The 25,801-nt window shown below is 45.6% G+C and overlaps 1 protein-coding gene across 8 annotated transcripts in view; it reads right to left on the bottom strand.

Annotated features, from left to right (window-relative positions):
* GPC1 (glypican 1) overlaps positions 1-25,801 on the bottom strand; it is a 200,714-nt gene that overhangs the window by 24,113 nt on the left and 150,800 nt on the right. For all 8 annotated transcript variants that reach the window (XM_064435837.1, XM_064435843.1, XM_064435839.1 and 5 more), the window contains one exon: positions 3,320-3,711. In XM_064435837.1, the coding sequence (XP_064291907.1) occupies positions 3,320-3,711 (392 nt within the window). The remainder of the gene's footprint in view (positions 1-3,319; positions 3,712-25,801) is intronic.

Raw genomic sequence — 25,801 nt, forward strand, 5'->3', positions numbered from 1 at the left:
AGAACGGACCCAAGGGGGCTGAGCAGTGTGAGCAGCACGGGACAATCCCAGCCAGGGTCACAGCCACCAGTTTGTCACACTGCCTCTCCCGCAGGGTTTTCTGCTTGTCATTCCTTCTGTCTCAGCTTTGCTCCCCAATCCTGCAGTATCCCAGTTCACTTCCACCATATCTTTCCCAGGAGTGTGCACAGCAGCTGCTGTGGGAGCAGGAGCTCAGGGCAGCAGTGAGGGAGGGTCTCAGGGCAGCAGTGATGGGGGAGCTCAGGGCAGCAGTGAGGGAGGAGTTCAGGACAGCAGTGAGGAGAAGCTCAGGGCAGCAGAGAGGATCTCAGGGCAGCAGTGATGGGGGAGCTCAGGGCAGCAGTGAGGGAAGATCTCAGGGCAGCAGAGAGGGAAGATCTCAGGGCAGCAGCTGGCAGGCAGCGACTCCACCAGCACGAGGCCCTCTCCTGTTCGCATGATGCTCAGAGCTGGAGCAAATGCTGGTTTTGGGCAGCTGCCAATCTCACAGCCAATGAACAGGATCCTAAACAGAACTGGGATATGTGCTCTCTCTCACCCTGGCCCACAGCATCCCAGGGGAACTCCCTCTTCAAGTGCCCTGCACTAGGGATTTTGTGGCTGCTGCCATTTTGGTGGCTGCTATTTCATGCCAGCAATGAAAAACCCACTTGGCAGTGTGCAACTTTGATGAAAGCTTGCAATTTGTGCTGAAAGCACTGCTACAGAAACACAGAACCTGCACATGAATACAGAGGTGCTGCCCTGGTAGGCATGGCCCATGGTACCCCTCACTGTGTGTCAGGGCAGGGTGCCAGCCTGCACATCCATCCTCACCTGCCAGAGAGCCACACCAAGCCCAGCCCGGGTGGCAGCACTGCCACCGCTGTCTGTGTCAGGCCAGGTCAGTGGCTGCAGCCACCAATCAGAAGTTTTAGGACTTGGTGTCAGAGCCTGCAGTCTGTCAGGGTGACTTTGCCTTGAAAGCTTGGATGGCAGTAAAAATGAAAAATGGTTCTGCCATTTTCTCCTCATCTGCCCTCAAACTATTTATGCCCAGCAGGTCTCAGAGGGGTTGCTCCCACACGTGGCTCCTGTTCCTTTCCCTGGGCTGCCTGAAGCTGTGCCTTCCTCTGAGATTGGGGCAGCTGAAGGCTGGGGAAGGAACACCCTTTGGGCACAGTGGAGAGGCAGCAGGGATTAAAGAAATCTCATTAAATCCACGCCTGTAGCTCACTCAGGGAGGCTCCCCACGACTTAAAGAGAGCCAGGAGCTCTGGCAAACAGCATCAGCCCTTCTCTGGAGTGCCCAGTAATGCTGCCTCTGCACAAGAACCTGAGCAGCAGCAGGATACAGGGGATACACTGAACTGGAAGTGTCTGAGAAGCTGAAACCAGGAGGGGTTTAGTAGAAATCTGCAGTTTTTCTGGGATTTGCAAGTAAATAAAATCTATTTTTCTCCTGAAGTCCAAAGCTAGCTAATTTATTTCTAAGGGTTCATTTCAACAGGCTTTCTCAGTCTTCCTGACCACAACACTCGCCAATGCCCCATATGAAATTCCAACTCATAAAGACAGTTTTAAAGACTGCTGTTACCAGCTGACGGGAAAGTTGAATTCTAGTTTGACCTTCTTCTGATGTCATAAGTATAGAGCAACATGAAAAATGACTAGAACCAAGGCACCAGTTGTGGCTTGAGTCAAACACTTCACATTCATTTGACACAAGTGTAAATCCACAATTAAAATGGTGGTAAAGAAGACAGGGAAAATGAGCCAGTTGTGGTCCTCATAACAACATCAGCTCTCAAGAAGGCTGTGCTGAGGTTTTCTGACTCAGTTCATGCCACAACAACACCCTGGATTAACTGCAATGCCAGGGAGGTTCCAGTGAGAGAGGAATGGTTGGGACCCTCCTAAAAAACTCATCATCCTGAAGGAATGGACTGGGGGAAGCTGAGGGAAAATGACGATCTGTGACTTGTCATGTTCCCCACATCCTGTTTGATAAGTGATGCCCAAGAGAAGGAAAATTCAGAAAAAGGTGACCAGAATCAAAATCCAGTGGGTCAGAAGCCTACATGAAGATGGGGGAAAAATCTGCTGCATGTTGGTATCTCAGGTCCTTCGCTTTGGCTGATACCATGCCTGCAGTTGCCCTGCCAGCCTGTTTTACCCACCAGCCTCAGCTACAGGCAGGATCATGCCCATCGAGCTGGAAATCTCTGTCATGCAGAGGATTTATGAAAAGTATTTTGCTTTTGTCCTCCTGAAATTACATCACTCTCCTCTTTTATCTGTCTTAAGTGTCAGGAGAGTGTGATGTTAATGAGATGTACAAAGGCTTTTGGGTAGCTGAACAGTTTTATAGTCCCACATTGATAAATTAAAGCATTTGTCACTGTTGCCACGTTAATGTTTCTTCCTGAGATCAAAGTCTGGATTTGCTGCATTAAGTGGGACCGGCCTCTGCTCCGCATCACCACACGTTACCTTCTGAGGAGATGAATTGTGGTTCTGCATTTCTACATCCACAGTTTAACCACACCCTGATTCTCACACCTGCTGATTCCCATCTCCACATGAGGCACCCAAGCCTTTTTTTTATTACGGATTTTCTCCTTGCTACCTGTGTGGAAAGCCTGACTATCTTGTTTCAGGACAGTCACTTTCTTCTAGCTCTGAAAGGCTGCTTCTGCAGTAAAGAATACAGACAATTTCCTTCCTTCTGGAACCCTGGATTCAGTCATATTAATTTACATTTATATAGCACCTTTCATCCCTGAAGATCCCAATGCACTTTACAAACTCCCCCTGTCTGTACACAGAAGCTGTTCAAATAGACAGGCTACACAAACAGACACAGGATCCCAGTGCCAGCTTCCGAAACACATCCCTCTGCCTGTATTCCCAGCACACTCATGGCCATCCAGCTCTGCACACATCCCCATCGAGGAGGAAAACACGGCAGTGTGATTTAGAGGCACGTCAGGAAGCACAAGGGATCTGGGCAAACAGTAGAATGGCTTCATGGTCTGGCTGAGTGACATCCCTGCTGCGTGGGTTAAAATAAGGCAAAAGCTGATTTGGGGTGAGTTACATCTCACTGTTCTAGTGCTGTTGGCAGTGCCTGTAGAAATCCAGGTTTGCTGCTCCCTCCCCATTGATGGGTAACCCTCGAGTAGTTTATTTTTTAAAACTGGAAAGCATCTGCTTGCTTTTCAATGAAAACAAGGGGAAACAACCCCCCCTCCCAACAGCAATGGCTGAGTGGCTGCAGCCAACGTGAGCATGGAGGAGAAGGGAGCACCCAGCATACCTGAGACACCTTTTTGACCACGTCGCTGCCCACCAGGAAGCCCTGCGCGTAGGAGCGCGCTGCGATGAAGGCTCGCGTTGCCTTCACCTTCAGGTCCCTGGGCACCTCCCCAAAGGGCTTGTGCTGCTCGGCGTGTTTGACCATGCAGTCCAGGTACTCGTCCGTGATGTGGTACTGGGGGTTCAGCAGCTTGAAGAGCCTCTCCAGCAGCCGTGTCCAGAACTCATTGAGGGCCTCCTCCAGGTTGATGTTGGAGCTGCGGTAGTAGCGGCGCAGCTCGCTGTACAAGTCCTTGAACACCTTCACGTTTTGAGTGTACAATTCTCCGTACAGGCTTGGAAAGGCATCATAAAGGGCCTTCTCTGACTTGTTCAACAAATCCTGGAAATAACCTGAAATATGAGAAAAAGAGAGGTGATGTATCAGCCAGACAAGCTGGAATCCAACAGGCTGTTGTTGGGCAGCACAACTGAATACTCAGAGAAAAGAGAAGGGCCCTAACAGAGCTTTTCCTCCAGCCAGCATTCCCCACACTCTCAGGTCTCAGCCTTAGCCATGAAGACAGAAGGAGGACACACCCCACCCACTCTCAGGTCTGAGCCTTAGCCATGAAGATAGAAGAAGGAACCTCCCCTGCCCTTTCATGCTGGAGAACCCTGGTCTGGGCCTCTCCAGCTCTTCTGGCAGCCTCACCTGGAAGCAAAGCTGGGTCTCTTTTCTGAATCTGCAAGGTGTCACAGTGTCACTCATACATTTTCTTCACAGCTGGCATTGCTTACACAAACCCTAAGCTGCCACATGTTATTTCCAAAGCACTGGTGAGATGAAGCAGCGCTGCCAGCACGGTGCCAACCCTGCCCAGGGACATCCCTGGTGGTGCAGCCAGGCTGGCTCTGGGCACAGCCAGAGTCCAGGTGCAGTGTCAGGAACAGGCACATCCTCCTGGGCACTCCAAGGCAGGGCTGTACCCAAGTGCTTTTTAACTGAGGCCAATGTTATCTGGGCTTCTCATCCCATTTGCTTACTTGGGTGTGCGTCCTGCTTTTGTTCCAGCATAAATAACAGAGTGCTTTTACATCCCTGGTTCAGTGGTCTCAGATGTGACAGAAATGTGACTCTTGCTACACACAGCAGGGTGAGAATGAGAGATTTGACTCCTCCCTTGCCAACATCTTTAGGTATTTCCATCATCTCAACTGCCAGCTACCTTCAGGCTGAGACTGCACAGTAGGGAACTCATAGCAGGATTGGCCTGATCCAATTAATAGATGTACCTAAGCAACTATAATCATCATTGAAGTCAGTCAGAGGAAAAATAATTTAAATAATAATTTTCATTTCAATTACACTTGTACTTTTAGGGTCTTTTTGAAGCAAGCCTGATTAAACTATTCTTTAAATCTAAATTACTATTTTTTTGGTGATGCATTTGTAAGCCCTAGTTGTAAAGAAACTGTTGTTCAATTAAAATCAAACAGCATGTATTTAGGTACATAAATTAACTTCATGGTACTAGACTTAGAAGAAAGAGAAGCTCCTGAAAAATGCATACTGCATGTACAAAGCTTTATTAAACAAAGTATTTTTTGAGGGAATGACGCTGACTGCAATTAAAGACCTCTAAAACTGTAGAAGTAAAGCTGAGATCCATAAATCCTGCTTATATTCACTGACTGAGAATGGCCATAGGAGCTTTTCTATATTAATAACCTTTCACTGATTTCTCAGACTTGAATGAAGCTAAAACTTAACAGGTGAATCGACCAAGTGAAAAGAACCCTCTGCATCTGAGCCACAGGTTGCTAACACTAAAATTCCTGTGCTATTTTAACAAAGCAACACTGAGCATTAATAGCCTGACCTTCTCTAGCCCCTATCATGTGCTGCTTGATAGATTAAAATTTGATCTAAGAAATTTTTGATTTTAAAAGATTGTGAGGAAACTAGGTCTTAGCAGAAGTCTGGTTTAATTACTAATGCAGAAGTAGAAAGTAAAAATCTGTTATCTGGAATGTTGAATAAAAGGTAGTTTTCAACTGGGAAGAAATTTATTCTTATTCAACATGACTGGGTGGACAGTTTGTATCTCCTACTATTTTTACTATCCCTCCATCTCTCAAATGACTGATCATGCACCTTCCCCACTAAAACTGGATTTCCCCCTACAGACACCAGGTGCCAAGGCAGCACAGTCACCTATGACCCTGCAATGGGGGCTTCTCCATAGGGAGAAAAGACAAAAAGTGATCCCATCAGATTAATAAAAAGAGATGCTGCACTCACCTGTAACAGAAACAAAACACAAAGTTTCTCTGACGCTGATGAGGCATCTCAAAGCTCTTCCCTACCTTAATGTATCACTGCAAACACTGCTGGCTGCCCATTCACAAGTTAATTAAACGGAGCTCAAACTCCCTTCCTTGTACAATCAGTGTTCTTTTCTGTGTGACAAGAGACACGAACTGAACAATTTGCTCAGCAATCGAGGTAGACGTGCAGCTTTGCACTCACCATCAGGAGGAAGAAAACACTGACAAACACAGCCCAATTTGTCAATTTTAGGCAAAATTACTTTCTTTGTTTTGCTACAAGAGAAACAAGATATATATCTCCCTGTCAAAAAATTGGAGACTGCTCTCAAAAAAGTCAGAGCTAATTAAGGGCTGATGAACTGTTACTTCTCACCCAAGTGAGGGAACACTGATTAAAGCCAATTCATCTGTGGCTGGTTCTCACAAAGTTCTTCTAGATTTCACACACTGAGGGGAAAAAAATCTACACTAGCCAGGGAAAATTAATTAGCAATTAAGTCTACACATGTTTGTGATGAATGGCTGACCTGGCAGGGAATTTAAATGCCCATTTTGCAGCATTAGAAGGTACCACAAAGTGAGGTTTGTCAAGAGGGATGCCAATGTCCCTGCTCCTCAGTAGCGTGGCAGCCGAGATCTCCCAGTAACACTGCATCTTCCCCTGAACACACCCTGCCTGCCAAAGTCCAACCTTTTAATGAGTCTAGACGTGTCACAGATTAAGGATGTGCAGGGTCTTAGGATAAGACAACCTGCTGAGGCTAGGTGAGGATAAGAACCTGCTGTTCTACCTTGATTGCAGGTAGAAGGACTCATTTATCTGAGGGGAGCAGCCCATTATCTGCAGCCATGGAGGGTGGGGACCCTCAGGTCATGGGGTGCTCCACGTCTCCACTGCTGCTACCAGGAGTTACCAAAAACAGGGCCAGCAGGTCCCTTGGATATATCAGCTCCCACTTGGTGACTGCTGGGTCTGGCCTGGCTCCCAGAGCACCACTGCAGTGTTCAGCTCAGGCAGGGCATGAGCACATGGAGCAGCTTCACCCAGGTCACAGCTGGACACAGCCCTGAGCCCCTGAGCTCTGCTGCCACCTCGTCCTCTGGGCCAGCAGCAGGCTCAAGCCATGAACTGCACTCAGGCACTGCAGCACAGGGCTCTGTCACCTTGTGAATGGCAGGGATGCAGGGAAAGGGCTCAGCTGCACTCAGGGACTGCAGCACAGGGCTTTGTGAATGGCAGGGATGGAGGGAAAGGGCTCAGCTGCACTCAGGGACTGAAGCACAGGGCTTTGTGAATGGCAGGGATGCAGGGAAAGGGCTCACAAGGAGCCCATGCTGAAGCTATAAAGCCCTTCTGGCCCCAGGAGGCACACTGCCCTCCCATCCCTGGGGGCAGCAGCACGGCTGAGGTGGTTCTGCAGAGGGTCCTTCCCTCTGAAAGGATGCATTTGCTTCCACTCTGAGTCACAAGAAAGCAGCTACAGATTCTGTGGACCTGTGCTGAAAAACTCACGGCTGTTCTTGGCTTCTTGGAGTCCCAGGAATTTGACAGTACCAGCCAGAGACACTTCCCTGCAAGGCACCTGCTAAATCCATGACTGGCTTTCCCCTCTTTCAGAAAGTTTCCTTCAGGAGCCACTGACAGGTGAGCCCTCCCTCAGCACTGCCAGCTGAGGGACACAACACTGCCAAGCCCAGCAGGTGGCTTTCAACACCAGTACTTCAGACAAATCAAACTCAATTTTCCCTGGGCCAATGCAAGGCACGGCTCCTCAGCCAAGGTTGCTCCTACATGAAACATCACCTTTCACCCCCTTTTGCTGCAAAGTATTCAAAAGAAAAATAAAATGAAATAGAAGCCTGTTTTATTACTATTATTATTGCTTCTCACTTCCAGGCTCAGAAACAAGACAACTGGCTTTGCTCAAAGGAAATTTGCCTCTTGGCAGAGGCCAGGTCTGAAGAACTCTGCTTCAAATGCAAAGATACCAGAAAGTTATGAATAAAGAAATGAAAGGTTTCTACAACCAAAACAATTCTGCCACCTTGGCTTTCTCTTGCTGTTGTAGTGACAAAAACTTCTCAGAGAATTAAGTTTTCAACCAGAATCTATAACCTTTGCATTCAAGAGAGATTGCAAATCCCCACCCATTTCCCTGCTTCGCAGCTTCCCAGTGTTCGCAGCTCATATTTTCACAGTTTCCACATTTTCACAACTCTGGATTCAAACTGGGAAGCTGTGAACAGCACGGCAGGGACCGGCACTTTCTCTCTGAAGAAAGTTTTGAGTTTCTCCTTCCTGAGCGCCCCCAGCACAGAATACTTTATCCAAGCTCTCTGCTACCATTTGATCATTCAACATCTGGAACACACTGGGGTTTCTTCAACTAATCCAATGATGGAAAGGGAATGGATCACTGCAGGAGGGACAGAGATCACCGAAGGAAGAACACCCAAATGTTCTTTAGGCAGGCGGCAGAGCTGGCTTCCTTCAAGCCCCCTCAAATTTGAGAGGCATGCTAGAGGGAATATGAGAAATGGAGAAAGGTGACTGAATTATTTTCAATCTCAGTATTATTAAAATTTTAAGCAGAAAACTGCAGCACAAAATGTCTTATACACAACAGGGAAGAGTTGAGACTGGAGGAACACCAATGGTGTTCTTGTTAAGAAGAAGTTTTGCAGCAATGGGTGAAATGAAAACCCTCCTGCTGCTCGGACAGCTTTGCCTGGTGAGCTGTTTGTGGTCTGAGGGCCTTGCCATGAACCGCCAGGACAGATGGAGGTGAGGCAACACCATGAGGAGAAGGAAGTACCAGATCCCCAGTTTGGAGGATCAGTTTCTCTGTTTTGAGCGAGCACATGAGCCTGTGGTGGAATTCATGCAGGGCCAGAGCCATGGAGCTCTGGAGGAAGGCTCTGTGAACAAACTGTGGTGTGTCAGGGCTGGACTGAGAACAGGAGAGGAAATGTAGCTGCTTCCGTGCTGTCCTGAACCCAGCCAAAGCAGGAAAAGAAAGAAGGAGGTGTCTGCTACAGCAGAGCCCCTGCTAGGTGCCACCCCTGTTGGTCTGAGGAAGAGTCTTTTCCTGGGCTGAGCTCCCATTTAATACCCTGCTGCACTTCCCAACACCAATTTACTTCTCCAGCTGCTTCTAATGCTGTTCTTGCAGTTAACCTACTATTAGGAAGGAATAATTCAGCAACAGGTTTAAGCCATTAAAATCCAAATCTAATGCATTCATGCCTATTTTATTCACTTCAGCAAGTACAATGACACTTTATTTATAAAATTATTATTACTAATTTAAGCACTACCCATGGCTGTGCTGAAGAGCTGATATCAATCCAAGAAGAGTGATTTACTCTGGTTCACACCTTGGCTGTGTCCTTCCACAGGAAATGACCACAGTGAGACCGAGTGACTCAGCTCCATGTGCAGACAGCCCTGGATGCAGCAATCCTGCTGCCATTTTCCTCTCTCCTTACAGCTGCACACTCCTGTAAAGCTGCTGTTCTGGGGTCGTTTCCTCAGTCCTGAGCCACCTTGGAGAACACAGGTCCCTCTCTGCTGTCTTCTGGATCACTCCCATCTACATTCCTCCCAACACCCCTGCTTGGTGGCTGGGACCAAAGAGGCATCAGGATAAACCAATACTCAGATTGTAAAAAAAAAAAAAAAAAGCCAAAAAATGGAGATAAATTCAGCTTTTCCCTATAGCCAAAGGACGAGTGGTGTGAAGGAATGTGCTGGGATGCAAGAATTACGATGCCTTTAGGTAATAACAACTTCAGAAGTTTTAGGATTTGCTCCAAAAAGCCACTTGACTGATATTTCCTCTGTACACTGTGTCCTGGGAGTGTGTGCTGAGAACTGGGTGGGAACACAGAACTGAAGAGATGTTGTGGGTCAATGAGACAAAAAGTGCCAGCTCTGCCACGAAAGATCAATTTTGTACTCTCCTAAACCTGCTCAGTGCCCAGCACAAAAGCACTTCAAGATTTTGACCTCAATCCTGCTGGAAGGTTGGTCCAGGGCACCTCCTCTGATAGGAGGATTTCTTTTCTCAATTTCTCGTCGAAGTCCATTCTTTATCCACTGTGTCTTTGCCAATATGATGCTGTAGTTTCCATTGTTGTGGATTTTTTTCCTGGAGTTCACTCTTTGAGACATTTAGTCACCAAGTCTCACACTTTCTCAGCACCCATGCTGCCCTCCTACACAAATGAAGGTACTTTCTTCTCTTTACACCTGACAGGCTCTCCAGTCCTCTGGATCACTCCACTAGCTCCTTTCTTCTCCTCTTCTGCTTGGCATTAACTCTTCTTAGGTGTGGGTGGTCAGAAGCACAAAGAACAACTCCTCTCCTTCACTGGCAATAACACTGTGAATACTGCAAGGACTGCACTTGCCTTTTTTAGGAATGCATCACATTAGCATTTCACAGATTTTCTGCCACCAACTGGTACATCCCTAATTCTCCCCCTTGCTATTTCCAACCAATTAATCCCAAGCTGTACGCCTAACTCTGAAATATTGAATTTCATCCTATTTCTATTATTTTGGTTGTCATGGTTATCCACTATCCTCTTCAATAGTGACAACTTTTCCCAGCACTGTGCCACCAATTAATCTCATGACTGCATTTCCTATCATTTGTGCCAGTTTTAATGGGGCTGTTAACTAGGATGGGGTCTAGGCCTGTCTTGAGAACCACAACTGGGACCTCCCTCCAGGCCAGGAGCTCATCTTTCAACACAGTCTACTGCTGCCTCCCCCTTAGCTAGTTCACCTGATAATTCCTTTACTAATTTCCATCTTCTTCAGCTTAATTAACTACTCAAGGCACAGATGCAAATGTCTTTGAAGTCTCCTGAGATGGATTAGCTGATAGAACAGACACACCATGAGCAACAGTGAAAGCAGGCTTTGGATATAGGATTTGACAGAATCTCTACAATCTCAAGCTGCCTTTGGGTAAGAGCAAAAACTGGCCTTCCTTCAACTGGTTTAGACTGGGACATACAGCAGACAGCTTGCTTCTTGTGGTGAGGAAAAGGAGAGCTTTTTGAGACAACAAAAACCTTTTCCTGCAAAAGAGAGATGCTGTTGCATGAAAATGCTGTTTGGAGCAGGGCTCTGCTGGTGAGGAGAGGAGCTTCTGCCCAGGAGGAAGCACCCCCAGTCACTCCAAAGAAACTGCACTTTTCCTGCCAGGACTTGGATAACATTTTCATTTCATTGTGTTGAATGGCAGATAGATGTAATTATTTGCAGCTATTTCTTCTTCTGCATATTGCCTCTCCTCTGTTGCTACAGTTTTCCAAGACAGGTTGCCTTAATCTAAGTGAAGCAGCACTGGATTCAGCTATCAAAATAAGGGAGTGGAGGATGTTCCCTGGCAGGGAAGCTCCCTAGAGGAAAGAGCTGGCCCTTACTCCAGGAACAGTGGGAAGCTGGATACTCTGCTTGTCCTCCTGATAAGCACTAGGGCCCAACAGGGTGTCACCCAAGGTGACAGCAACAAGCCTGGGTGTCACAAGCACAACCACAGAGACCCTCTCCAGCCCCAGCAGCAGCTCTCTCCAACATGGCTGGTGAAGAAACCACTTCAAGCTTTGATGATCCCAATGTGTTCAGTATTTCCATCCTGATGACCCTTGGAAACAGCTCTGTGCAACCCCTGAACAAATTTCAGCAAATCTTCAGAGACAAGAGACACTTGGGGCTGGGGGTAAAGAACACAAAATGATCTGTAGGAGGGGCAGGACACAGAAGCAAAGCCTGTGCAAAGACTGCAGCACTAACAGGAGCCAGTGATGCCTTGTGAAGGCTGACCTAGAACAGAGACGAGACAGAGTTAAAGAATAAAGCAGGGATTTATTAGAAGGCCTCCATGGATGCACCTTGGGCAGCACAAGAGCCCAGCCAGGGCTGCACCAAGATGAACCAAAATGGTCACAAAATGCATGACTGATCACGGGGTCTCTCACTTTGATCAGTTCTGCTCCATTTGCAGATTGCAGTTCATTGTCCAATTCCAGCTTTAGCCCATGCAGTCCCATCCTCCTTGTTCTTCTCTCTTCAGCCCACGTTGTTTGTGCTCTTGGGCTGAGATTTGGATCATTTGTCCTTGGTCCCCAGCTAGAGCAGGAATTGTTTTGTCTCCCTACTCTGTGCAGAGAGCTCACCATCCCCTAATGTGAAGCTCAGAAGTACACACTAAAGCAGCCCAGAATCTTAAAAATATAAAAGCTGAAACCTGAGGCATCATTTCCCTCCCTTGGAGCACCTGAGCCTGCTCCAGCATTCCCTCCTGCCTGGCAGTGTAAGGGTGAGGAGGGAGCTGGAGCAAGCAGCCTGAACCTGTCTGGAGAGGAATTCCAGGCACCACAAAGCCCCTGGGATATAAAATGCCACAACACATTCTGCCAGTTGCTTGGTAGGCCCTTGATAGTTTAGGCTTGGAATTTCCACGTTGGGAACTTGGGAACAGTGTGGGGTGAGGGCAGCTCTGAGCTGCACATGGGGAGGGAGGTGCACTGGTGCTCCAGAGTGGGGGTGATGGAGCAGGAGGTGGCACTGAGGTGTGCCCATTTCGTGTGCTGTGAGCAGTCAGCAGGGCTGCACTGGTGCTCCTGGGCACAAGTACAGTGTGTGAGAGTGTGTGAGAACAAAAGACATGCTGTACCTAGGCTAGACTGTCCACAGGGGGTTTTCAACCATCTAATTCCAACCCTGCTCCCTGCACCACTCCAGCCTGCCAGGCACGGAATGAAGAGCTGTGCTGCTGTGAGGAAATCTCCTGCAGACTGAAAGCTCTTGTATAGGGGATTTGCTCTGTTTGCATCCAGGGTGGGATAAGCAAATACAAGAGATGTGAATCTGAAGATTATTTTACCCATGTGTTTTCCTGGGATCTGAGCTGGCAAGGGGTTTTAATCACGGCACCTTCTAAATATACCTGTGCTACAGCTAGAGACTTGCAGCAAATGATGAACCGCAAATATTGCCCCAGCAGGCTCTTATCAAACACTTCAGAGCAACCTCTCTGGTAGATAAGGACTGGGGAGATGTGTGGGTGGGATTCATAACCTGGGAGTCAGGTCTGACCTGGCAGCTGAGTCCTCACTTGAGGAAGGGCAGGCACCTCCCTCTTTAAGATGAGCTGAGCTCTTCTTTACAGCCACTCCTCTCCTTCTGGACTGTAGTAGGGGTTGGGATAACTGAGCCAGAGTAAGCTGAACTTTTGGATAAATGAAATTTTGTGAGATAAATTTAGCTCTCATTTCTTTCCTCCAAGAAAGTATGCATTTAAAGGCAAACCAATAAGCACCACAGCTATCACTGACAGGAACATAAAGGCAGTAAAATTAATTGCTAATACTGGCTGGTCCTTTCCAGGTTTATTCAGTAAGACCTGAAGGGCTCCATTTCTCCAAGGGTAAAATAAACTCAGATGTTTAACAATACTGAGGGTTGCTGGCAGTTTTAGAAGGTGTGATATACACCCTGGAAACAGCACACACCTCTAGAGCAAAGGCATTTTTCACTTCCTTACTCCAGCTGAGCACTGGAGCTGCTGAGGAGCTGCAGAGACATGGCAGGAATGAGACAAGCAGTAAGGAATGTACCCATGAAGGCTGTCACTTTCCCAGGAACACCATCCCAGCCAGGTTCACTGAGGCTGAGTTTGACTTTCTGCCCTGTCTTAGGCTGGAAATGGGGGTGTGTGTTCTATCCCCATCTGTCAGAGCTGGGCAGTTCTCTGCTGTTCATGGGGCAGTTTTCTTTATCTCTCCCACAGCCAATCCTCCCTCCAGCAGATCTCTGCTCTCCATGGCCACTGAGTGTCCCTGCAGGGCTGATCCAATTCCAGCATCCCATGGGGAGATGCTCCGCCCAGGGCAGGAGCCAAGCATTCCTACCTGGATACAATCTGAGCCTGGAACAGCACAGCAGCCTTTGCCCACTGCATTCCCAGAGGAGCAGCTTTCTCCTGCCCTGCATTCCCAGAGGAAGAGCAGGCCCATCTCCAGCAGCCCTGGAGCTGCAGAGGAAAACTGCAGCCTTGTGCAGGATCCCTGCTCCAGCAGAAGCACAGCTGGCACTGCAGGAGGGCTGAGCCCCCATGGGATGGGGCTGTGCCACCACCCTGACCCACAGAGGACAGGGCATGTTCTGACTCTGGCAGTGTTGTTTTGTATTACTGTTTTTTTGTTTTGTTTTTCTTTGGTTGGGTTTTTTTGAGTTTTGATTTTTTTTTTAAATTCCCTGATAAAGAACTGTTATTCCTGCTCCCATATCTTTGCCCCTTAATTTCAAAATGGTAACAATTCAGAGGGAGGGGGTTTACATTTTCCGTTTCAGGGGAGTCTCCTGCCTTCCTTAGCAGACACCTGGTTTTTCAAACCAAGACATGCCCCTTGCAGCAAGCTCCAGAGCTCACAACCCTGAGGTGTTGTGCAGGTTAAGCTGCACCTTAACCTGCACAACACCTCAGGGTGCTGCCCTTTCTCCCATCCACACTGTTCAAGGCTGAAATTAATGAAGCCTTTATACATTTCAATATACATATTTCAACTTCTTCCTTACTTATAAAATATACCATGAACCAATTTGTCACTCAGTCAGGCTCTTTGCAGCATTATTTTGAGAAAAATATCTGTGAATTATTACTTCTTTAGAATTAAATGTATTTGTCTCTGCAAACAAAGCAGAGGAAACAACCCTGAAGTTTGTGTCTATTTTTGACACTTTCTGCATTCACAGAGGGGCTTGAGCATCCCCATTACACGGTTTTACAGATCAAAACTCCTTGTTTGAGCTTTGCAAAAGCTGTAGCAGTGAGACAGAACTGGCTTTTTATCTTCTTCATTAGCGTTGCCCTCTGCTCTGAATGGCCTCTAGACAAACTATTTATTGTTGGGTTAATTAGATCATTTGGATCTGTGCTTGCCACTGCATTTTTGCAGTCTAGAGTATGTAAGAAACATGGTCATTGAATCTCTAAAAATCTTGAGTATGTGACATGTGGGCTTTCCCAAAGGAAAAAGGAGGATAGGAATTACTGTGGGGATACTGTTCCAGACAGGCTGAGTTCCCCTGCTATTATTGCAGGAGTTTATCTAAGTCTGCATAAAGCCCTTAATCTCCAGTGTTCTCTCCTTCAGCGCCTTCAGAAAATAACTTGCCTCTTTGTAAAAATATTTTGCTCCCATGGAACCAGTATGAAAAGGGGAAATAGGTAGAGATGGCTGCAGACAGCTGATGTTGAGATGTGACCTGAAGAATGCAGCATGGTTGTACCTCTGACAGCTGGGAGTGGACATACTCATATGTCAGAATGTACATACAATAACAGGCACATCTATTATTGGAATCTTAAATTAGTCTCAATGGCTATGTGAATATAGATGAAATATGGATATCTTGGATACAGCTCCTCTGAAATAATAGTAATTAATATTATTTATATTTATTATTGGTAATTAATATAAATACATCATATTAATATAGTAATATAACATGTTGATATATTATTATATTTATTGCTAATATTATTTATATTTATTATTAATAATTAATTACAGCACACTTTTAGAAATTTAGAACAGTCAGAAAGATGGGTAACAAAGCACCCCATCAATGCATGGGGATTTTCCCAGGGATAACCACATGGTATTTCTTTCCTCAGATGCCTGCTTCAAAAGAAGCAAATTTTAGGCAATTTTTGAGGAAAAGAAATTCATGTTCCCTGGCAGATATTACAATAATAAATTCAGTAGCAAATTTTAGTTTCTGCCCCATCTGATGGCACCTGCTCTGTTAAATACCTCTAACTTCATCTTGTCCAAAGATAAAAATCCAGATGAAGACAGATTTTCAAAACACCCTAGCACCATTTAACTACTTATATTTTAAAATACAAAGTCACTTAAAAAGCAATCCTAAAGGGAGATTTAAGCTTAGCTTATCTAACCTTTTCCTTCAAGGTGTTTGTTGGGTTTTTTAAAGGTTTCTAGGCATATTCTGGCTATAACCAGACTGGGATAAAACCACTGCATTCTCTGAGCCTGGGAGCGTTCGATCACAGAAAAGCACCTAAGTGGAAACACTTCCTCCTAATGGATGGAGGCAGATGTGGCACCAGCCCAGCCCTAGCTCAAGCGTCCTGTCCCTTGACCTGGTGCTGCAAGCCTCGTGAAGAGGATCAGTTCAAAACCAGAATGATTCAAACACTGAGATACCACAACCTACAGACACCTAACCTTTAGCTGTACATCTACTGAATTACTACTGGTTGATTTGCTTCATTTCATTGAGGTAGAAAAAATACCTTGTCCACTACTTAGATCTTTTATAATTATGCCTGAATGTATTTTTTAACAGACATAAGCATTTTTTTTTCCAGTTTGTGGACTATACACGTTACATATTACTGGTTTTGATATACACATCATGTGTATAAGTCCCATCATGACTGTGACCAGCATGGAAAACCTGCCACAAAATCTATTTGCTTTGGGGTATTGGCAGTCACCTCCACAATGCCAATGGACCTTTAAAGCTCATCTGAACCTCATCTGGAGGAGATACAATTTTGAAGGCTTGGGAAAGAGTCTGCAAAAAGTTGAGAAATGTCTCATCTCCCATCCTCACTAATTTCATTTGAGATGTACAAATAACACACATATTTGAAATTTGTATCAATCAAACATAAATCACTTGCAAATCTGTAAGCACCTTAAAACAAAACCTTAAAAGCCAACCTGCCTGGGTAGCTTGTGCCTCCCAGGACTATCATTGGACACATCAGTGACTGAGGACATCTGCATCCACCCTGGCTGGCACCCAGCTTATGGAGCAGAGATCAAAAATTCACCTTAAAGCAAATATTAGCTGGGAACTGGAATGCTTAACTGCACTGTGGCTGCAGCTACACTTGGGAAAAAACAGAGAGGAAACTACACGTGCTCCTCCTTTTAAAAAATTCATTTACAACAACTAAAAAAAGGCTTTGGTTACCCTGAGATGCTGGCATGGTCCTCCTGCCTGAGTTGGGGTTTCTGCTGCTTTTGAAGCATCTCTGGCTCTGGTCCAAATTTGAATGATGGAAGAAATGGATACTTGTTAAAAGCATGTGCTTGATTCACTTACCCAACACAAAACTTTCCTTTTTTTTTCCTGTCAGGTTTTTATCTGAAGTACATTGCAATGAGTGAACTGGACATGAGTAATAAACTCTGAGCTCCTTAAAATGTCCTCCCATGAATATAGATTAAAATCCTCATTAAACACCTTGATAAATTAATGAATTTATAGGGATGCACAGAGAGTTGACAAGCAGCTGTCATTCACCTTTTCCTCTAACCACAAATATTTGAAGCCAATCAAAATAATCTCAGATCTGGCAGAAGGTTTAGAACAGACAAAAGGAGATACTATTTTAAACAGCCAAGTTATGGAAAACCTGCCTCCTTTTACAAAATGTCCCAGATGCTGAGGACTAAAATAAATGCAGAAGATGGTCAAATGAGAAAAAAAGCCAATCCATTGGGTGGGCATGAACAAAGTCAACAAGACATCCAGGGTAGCAGAGGAAACACAGAACATTCTTGGGGCAGAGGCACACAGGATACCTTTGGAGCTTTCTCTGTAAGCCAGGGTGCACCTCACTAATTGCCATTACACTAATTGGCCCAGGATACTCTCAAGATCAAGGCAAAAATCAGAGTAAATTTTGTTCTCTGGGAAAAGAAGACTTAGAGCACAGACAAAGTGAAATACAAAGCCCTAGAAAAACCTAGCAAACCCAGCCCAGGGCCACCACTGGGTCCTGCCTGGCCCACCAGGGACTGGGCACCTGCAGCCTCCTACCAGCAGCACCTGGGGCTTGGCCAAGCTCCTCTTTCCAGCACTGCCCCCTCCTCCTGATGCAAACACCCTCCTGTGACCTTGCTGTGCCTCAGGGTATCTCCAGAGATCTTCCATAACCCAGAAGCTCAGTGATTAACTTAATTAGGGCAGTAATTATGTACCTCCTGTTAATGAAAAGCTGTGTGCTGCATCACTGTTTGCTGGTGTACAGAAGTGCTCTCTGGACAGGAGCTCACACTGGGTCAAGCAGATCATGGCATAGCCCAGCTCAGGAACAGCTTGTCCAGGTGACACAGATCCAGCTTTTTCTTTACAAACACAGCAGTGAGTGAGACCGGAACATCTCCTCTGCCTCTAAGTGAATCCATGGAAACCTACAAAGTTATCTTATACTACCACTGAAACAACAATTATAATAAATGCAGCTCAGTGTCAGCCCTGGGCAGAGGCAATAGATAACAAGGCAGCCTGAGCAGTGCCCTCATTAAGGCTCTCTGGTAAGGAGAGCCCATCCTATATATTGACTTTTCCACGCCTGTTGTGGTGCTGGGTAATTCAACAATTTGCCTTTAATTCCCTTAGGATGCTCCATCTGGGTTCAGATCAATGGCCCACCCAGCTGTTTCAGCTGAACTCTGCTTTCAACTTGCTGACTGTAAAACAGTCATATAAATTCCTGGTGTGCTCAGGAGAAAATACTAGTGCTGAGGTGATGGATATTCCCCAGAGAATGTCCTCTGAGTAAGCCAATCTGTGTCTGGAGGAACCAATTTTGGGTTGTGTGAGCTTTTCAAAAGCACGTAAGTACAATTCTGTGCAGTTTAAATAGCAGAAAGCAAACTGAATGACCTTTCCCAATCTTTAGGGGAGCAGAAGAGCATTCCCAGCCCTAAAAACCAAAGATGTGGAAGCAGCTGACTGGAGGAGGACCAGACCTTGCTGGTCACATGCTGTCACAGCGCCTTTTCAGAAATCCCCATTTACACCATGAACTGCTGCACAGAACCAACAATTTACAGGGCTGATTTTCCTCTCTTTTAATTCTCATTTCAGCTACATGCTTGGCAACTTTGTGTTTACGCTGCTCTAATCTCTTTGAAGAGAGAAAGAGCAGCTCAATTGATCATTAGCAAATTGAAGGGTAATTGCAGTTCCGTCCAAGCCCCCTGTGTCTCTCTGGCACTCTGCAGGGCTCACAGCATTACCTCCTGCACACAGAAAAGGACAAGAACCACAAGGAAGGAGTGATGTTTGTGTGCCAATATCAGTGAGGCAATGATCTATGAGGAGACACTCCCTACCCCATTTCACACTGCAGATAACCAAACCTTCAGCCTCCACAGCTTTTGACACTGTTGCCTTGATCCTTTGCTGTTATCATTCTCCTACACAACCAACAGAGGAGCTGTCCTGCGTGATCCATCTGCCCAGGCCTTCCTTCTGCACCAGATGGAAGTTCTGCCACTCATCCAGAGATGTTTCCTTTCACTCACTCACATGCACTTGCTTACATCACACATACGGAGGCCTCAAGCTTCAGTCTCCCCTCAGTTAATTAAATTAACATGCTACTCTTGTGGGACCACCTCCCTGCCCTTCATAACAAATGCCAGGGAAGGAAACCCCTGGTGCTTGGGAGAAGTCCTTGCAGGTCTCTGCAGCTGCTGAGTTGGTGACAGAGGCGCTGATGCTCCTTGGTGAGGATTTTTGTGTGCAGTCTCATGTAGATGGCAGTATGTAATGTGTCTGTAACATCTCTGAAACCAGCCCAGATGTGCACATGGAAATCTGTGCAAGCGGACTGAAGAAGTTAAAAGAAAGGGGGGAAAAAAAGAGCAGATTTTCCTGTCTATGCCAGTCCATCCTCTAGGGTGGGGCTGAACGTGCTGGTGGATTCAAAGCAGGACTATCAAAGAGACTGGATGAGATAGATGGGTCTTAACACACTCCTCCCAGTCTTGGGACATGAGGGAGTGTGGTCCAGGGAGGAGACAGACACCCTCAGCGTGCTGTTCTGAGTCATAAAATCACAGAATGGTTTGGGTTAAAGGGACCTGAAAGATCACCTGGTTACAACCGACCTGCCATGGATAGGGATGCCACCCACCAGAGAGCAGGTCACTCAGGACCCCATCCAGCCTGGCCTTAAACACTTCCAGGGATGGGGCATCCACAGCTTCTTTGGGCAACTGAGCCAGGGCCTCAGCACCCTCTGAGCTAAGAACTTCTGCATGGGAAAGGCTCAGAGAGCTTTTGTCTCACTGACTCCTAGAAGAATATGCAGGGGCAGCCACTACAAACACACAGAGTTCAGCAACAGCTTCAGTGGGATCCTGCACCTTCTCTGACATGGAAGTCAATTGTGCATGAAATACGAAGCCCTGGAAAAACAGATTTCATTAGTTCTAGTGCTCATGGAAACACTTGGACAATATGTTAAAAAATAATAGAAAAGCTGGTCATAAAATATCAGCAGCATGGTGCTGCATGTCCAGAAGCTAAAATGAGTTCTGAACAAGATGCCAAATAGCTGCAACTTATTTATAAGGGATCTATCAAATAAATGACCCTACTGTACCCATGGAAACTACTGTACCAATTCATCCTTAACAAATGAGAAAGCAAAAGCTGTTTCCTTAAAGAACTGCCTTAGAATGAACTAATCTGTAGCAACATTAAAGCAGAACATATTCATACTGAATTTTTTTTAAAATTACACAGCACTACTTTCTCAGTCTAACAGGCACCCTTCTGGGTAGGACCTGTTACACTCTTCCTGACACTTTTCAGGGGAAAGCACCCAAATGCAAGTGACTGGGAACAAAAGTCACCTGCATTTGCCTGTGAATAGCATGCACAGGTGTGAAGTTTCTCTGCACCTCAGTATGGGACATTTGGTCTCTGATGGCTCCTTGACCAAAACACTGACACCACAAATCCCGGTGATTCAGCCTGAAGGTGGGAGAGAAAAATGGGGGTTCAATTCTAAGCAGAGCAATCCATGCTCTCTGCTCCTCTGCCTCTGCATACAAGGGCTGTGTGACAAACTCTAGGATGAGACCGCCTGGAGAACACACACACTACCAAAGGTGGAGTGTGCACTTTGGAACTAACTTCAGTTGTGTTATTGAAAGCTTGAACGAAGTCTAATTTCTGTTTGAGTCCTTGGCATTTCTATCACTTGGTCTGATTTAACAGCACTCCCTTTTCTAATCCCCTTAAAACAGGCTGTTTTAAAGGTTTACTCAGGCTGACACTTGGACCATGATGCTAAAGTACTGTTATTAAAAAGAAAACTATTTGGTGTTCATTAGCAGGGTGACAATCAGCTGTAAGACAAGTGTAGCTTGAACCACAGGACTTGTGCCTCTGTACTAATTTGATCTGAAGCTCCTGAGGCCACCAAGGCACAGGCAGTGCTAACAGAGGTGGGACAGTCTGTTTTTAAACTGAATTAGCTCTATCACATTTATTTTTGTCTGTCTGTGCCACGTGAGGCTTGAATGGCTTTCTGAAATATCACTGTGGTAGACTTTGGGGATAACAATACTGATTTTGGTCTTCAACCAGCTGTCTTCTCAAACATAATCCATTTCTTTTCTCTCTTCACAGTAAGAACAGTTAGTTTATATTTGAACTTTTCCATCTTTGAGAACATGTTTACAACTGCCTCCTTGAAGGACACTGGATCTCATTTATTTGCACTTCCTCTGTTCTGCTCTCACTGTGAAGAAAAGCCCTTTATGTTGATGTGACACTATAAAAATCCATAATCATAAAGTTAAAAATAAACCCCTTGCTAGAATAAGATCAGCTGAATATACTTAATTTCTTTATATTTGGGTCTGCCTTGTATTTTCATGTTTGACTTCAGTTAAATTACTTTTCTTCGGCAATTCAGAGACCTTTCAGTAACCATGTGCCACTGAATATAAAAATCACAAATTTATTGCACAGATAAGAGTGCACACCATCCCAGCGTGTCTCACTTCAAAGTCTTATTCCAACACAAACCTGCTTTTTATTGCCCCAGTGTGAGGAAAGATCAACCAGCACCATCTGAACATCCGCCTCGCTGCAGGGGTGAGGAGCTCTCTGCACATTTTCTGACTTTTTCTACAACACCCACTGATCCTGAGGAAGTGTTTGGTAGGTAAGAGGAAGGGATGAAGAACATCCCTTAGTAGTAGAATTCTTCATCCAGAGTATTTATTACAATCTTGAGTCATCTGCCATGGTGGGGAGTTTGATTCGCCAATAATTTCACACTACATAAAAATCGAATCTGTGATAATTTAGGTAGGCTATCAAGTACTGCTGATCTCCACCATAAACAAAGCAAAACCAGTAATTGCTTTTACTGAAAAATTATGTGTATTTTAGGGTTTTAACACTGGGCTATCCCTGGGGAAGCAGAAGAAAATTGGAAAGCGGTGGTTTCAACAAACATGAAATTGCAGAAAAAGTAGCAAAAAATTAGATGACACTGAATTTCCACACATAAAAGCAAATAAAAATGCTGTAATATTGGCTTCTTCAATTTAATCCAGTCATCTTTGAGATTTCCATTTGTTTTGATATGAAAAATATCAATTCGTCACAATAGTGAGTTTTGCAATTACTTCACTGTGCTACCATTAGTAAGAAAAAGCTATAGATTTAAACACTGCACACATAAACATGGTTTTCAAACCAAAATTCCTGTTTCTCTTAAGGCTTTTGCTATTAATTACTAGAATTCATCAGCACAATAGCAAATACCCCGAAGCACAGAGGGTTCAATCTCACAGCCCTTGTTGGCAGTGCCCATGCATGAACACTGTATTTGCATCCCTATTTTTTGTGAGTGAGGAAAAAATAATGATTTTATGGCACCAAAAGCTTTCCCCCCCTGTGGCTCACAAGCTGCATGGCAGCTCCTGGCTGCTTGCAGTTAGAAGTGTTGCAAAACTTAATATTAAGGCTCAGGGACTTCTGCAGCTTCAGGAGTTGCTCTATAGATGAGGTCAGGAAGGCATGCAGAGAGCCCCAACTAAACTTATTGGAATCAACGACCTGAAAATTTTTTAGAATTTAAAATATGAAACTTCTCTCAACACTGCCAGAGTTTTATTCCCTCTTCTTTGCTGTTTCACAGTCTTACAATTGAGTGCCAGTAATTCCTATAAGATTTTCAGGGTTATCACACAGGATTTCTATTTCTACATATAAAATATTCCATAAACTGCAAAAGGTAGGCCTGGGGCTTGGTGATGCAAAAAACGCACCCACTAAAATTAGCAGAGTGCTAGACTTGGCAATAGATTGTGAGACTGAGCATCCTGGCAGCAAGGAGCAGGGAGGCTGTGACTCCTCTGTGCCTCTGCAGGGCTGCAGAGCCACCACCCCCCCACGGGGAGCTCACCTTGAGCCCCACAGCAGCTCAGACTATAAAGCACCCATTATCCTCGCCTGGTGCTTGCTTAAATTGCCACAGATGCCATTTCCTATTAGAAATAATTTGTTCCACAAATAGACATTTTCAGGAACAACATCTGTGCCTGTGCTTAATTTGCAGCATGCTGATTGTCTTACTGGAGTCAATGGGAGAGGTCACACAAGTTAAATGAGTTCTGAGAGCTGAACTTGGTGGGATGGGAGGTCTTTGTTTGCATTTTTCTTTTGTTTTGCCTTTGCCTATCGTGGGTTTTGTGCTTCTTCAGTGTCATGACTCCTGTGGGAGTTATTTAGGGGTGATATTTGTATTTCAGCCTTTGTATTTCAGCTGCTGGTTTAACATGAAACATTAAACATTTTCTAAACCATTTCAGACCGATTTGGAAGGGGTTTTTTGAAAGGCAATTTTTAGGAGCATTGACTTTAACTGTCCCATGCTGCTGGTCCCAGTCTCTCCCTGTTCATCAGGGTTCATCCTACTGAGCCCCAGTCAGTGCTGAACTCCTCCCAGCAAACCTCCATTGCTCTGCTGTTAGAGAGGCTGTGAGTGCTGTGGCTTTGTACATCCAGCCTCAGCAATTCACAGAAAAGGTTTCTGGTGGCAAGCATGAAAGGTGAGAGGTCCCCAATGTCCCAAGGGTATATTGCTGCTTGCACACAGCAAATAGTAGATACCAAACTGCCCCCAGGAAAATTCATGTATTTGTAAGATCAGGAAATTTTACAAATAATTCCTTTCTCTTCTTCCAATTTTCTGCACACCTATGATCTATAATTTCATGTCATGTATACACCTGATAGACTGCAGCCCTGTTGATATGCTGCAATAACAAATAAATGGTTGTTATTAATGGGACTGTAAAACACATGCTCAACCCCTGTGGAGCTAATTGTAATGCTTTACATGCTACCTGCAACACTGCCACTGCCAGTGCAGTGGAAATTGGCATTCCCTGCTCTACCCAGCCAAAAAACCATGGAGGTGTGGCTGCTCCAGCTGCCCAGCAGTGGCTGCCCCTCCAGGCATGAAGAAAGGGAAATTTCTCATAGCACCACAGCTCTGTGAGAGAGGATCCTGACAGACAAAATGAATGTACTCATGTTTTTGTCTCTGGTTAATTGACTGCTATGGCTATATGGAAAACTGAATACTAATTGAGCTGGTATGGCTGGGCTTTCATTTCTCTTATCTCAAGAAGGATCAGGCAGTAGCTTTTCCCACCCCACCGAGGGATGACATTGCAGCAGAGCTCCATCATTCAGCCCAGCCACAATTTGCAGTTCCTCTGATAGAAACCCAGCAGCTTGGCATGTAGCTGCAGCTGCCAGAGCCCAGCAAGCATCAGCTGAGGTGGTTAATCATTTCTTCTTCCTGCTGTGAAACTCTTCCAGGCATTCCTTCAGCACTGCCTTCCTTGTGCTGGGGTTTAGCTCAGGCAGCTCCCTTGGGACCTCAGAAAACAGCAGGATTGTTATTTTTATGTGTGTTTAACAAATGGGTGAGACAGACTCCAAAGGCCTGTTAACTATCCGGATATTTTAAATCAAAAAACCTCCAAAACACCAGAATTCCCTGCTGCCAGTTCTGGTGAAGTGTTTAAATGAAGTCCTTGTTCTGCTTGGAGTGGGCAGATGGGATGGGTGGCACCAGCTCAGTGACACTCTTCAGTGATGGAAGGACAGAGGTGCTGTCCTGAGCACGTGCTTTATTCCAGCTTTGTCCTGCTCCTGCTAAGAGGAAAGTGGATCATGTTTCCCCAGGATATCTCCCCATTTCTTCTGCTCTGTGCTAATCAGAAGACAGGTGAAAAGAGAATCATTAAGGTGGGAAAAGACCTTCAAGACACTGAGTCCAAAATGACGGAATGAGATGAAGGAGGCCAGGCTGTCCTGGTGTCCTCTGCAACACTGCAGGATACAGTCATTTCCTTTTTCTGTGTGAGCTCGTGCTTGTCCTTCTGCAAGGCCACAGCTGTGTGGTGACACACGTGCTGCCTCCTCAGCACCCAACTGCAGGGGATGAAATGCCAGGAGTACTTGGGAGGAGGGTGTGGGGAGTTGGGCAAGGGTCTGCTCTGATAAAGAGAAACAAACGTGCTCGCTTCCAAACCTTCACCAAAAGTCAGGCCATAATAAGCACTTGTCAGCAGAAGAGGGAAAATGTTTTAACAGCAGCTTTCAGGAGAGTGAGAAGAGAGCAGAGCAGCAGCAGGAGAGGTATCATCTCATTGTTCTTGCAGGCTCTCTGCCTCACAGTTAGGGATTTTTCCAAATCTCCCTTCCAGGATGAAATTTCTCCCACCGGGGGCTGCACCCCTGAGCTTTAATGTGTGTTCATTGCTGAAAGAAAAGAATGTATCTACTACCAAATTTGCTGCTGACTTCTGGCAGGGCTCAGCTGGGTTCTCGTGGCCTGAAAACATGCTGAATTAATTTGGGCTGAGCAAATATAGACAGTAAAACATACTTATAACACAAGAGCTTATTCTGTATTATTTTACATAACAGAAAACTCTCTGCCCCTTGAAGACACCTCCCTTCCCCAGCCCAAAGCATGGGAACTGTCCAGGTCAAACACAGGCTCATTAATCCCATCAGAAATACATAAACACAGACTTGCCCATCACATAATCCAGCCTCCTCCACCCAGCAGCATGAGGTGAGCAGCTTTTATCAGTGCCAGACTCATTTTTTCTCCAGATGATACTGGAGAAGCACCAGTCCAGCCAATGACTCCTGAAAAGACTGTGAAAATGCAGGATGGACCCGCTTGGGCTGAGAGCAGGAGTGAGAACAGAAAAATATGAGACAGAAATGTATAAACCAAAGGAGGAAGTTACCAAGACCATGAGG

This window comes from Passer domesticus, chromosome 11 (assembly GCF_036417665.1).
Source record: "Passer domesticus isolate bPasDom1 chromosome 11, bPasDom1.hap1, whole genome shotgun sequence".
Lineage (NCBI taxonomy): Eukaryota > Metazoa > Chordata > Aves > Passeriformes > Passeridae > Passer > Passer domesticus.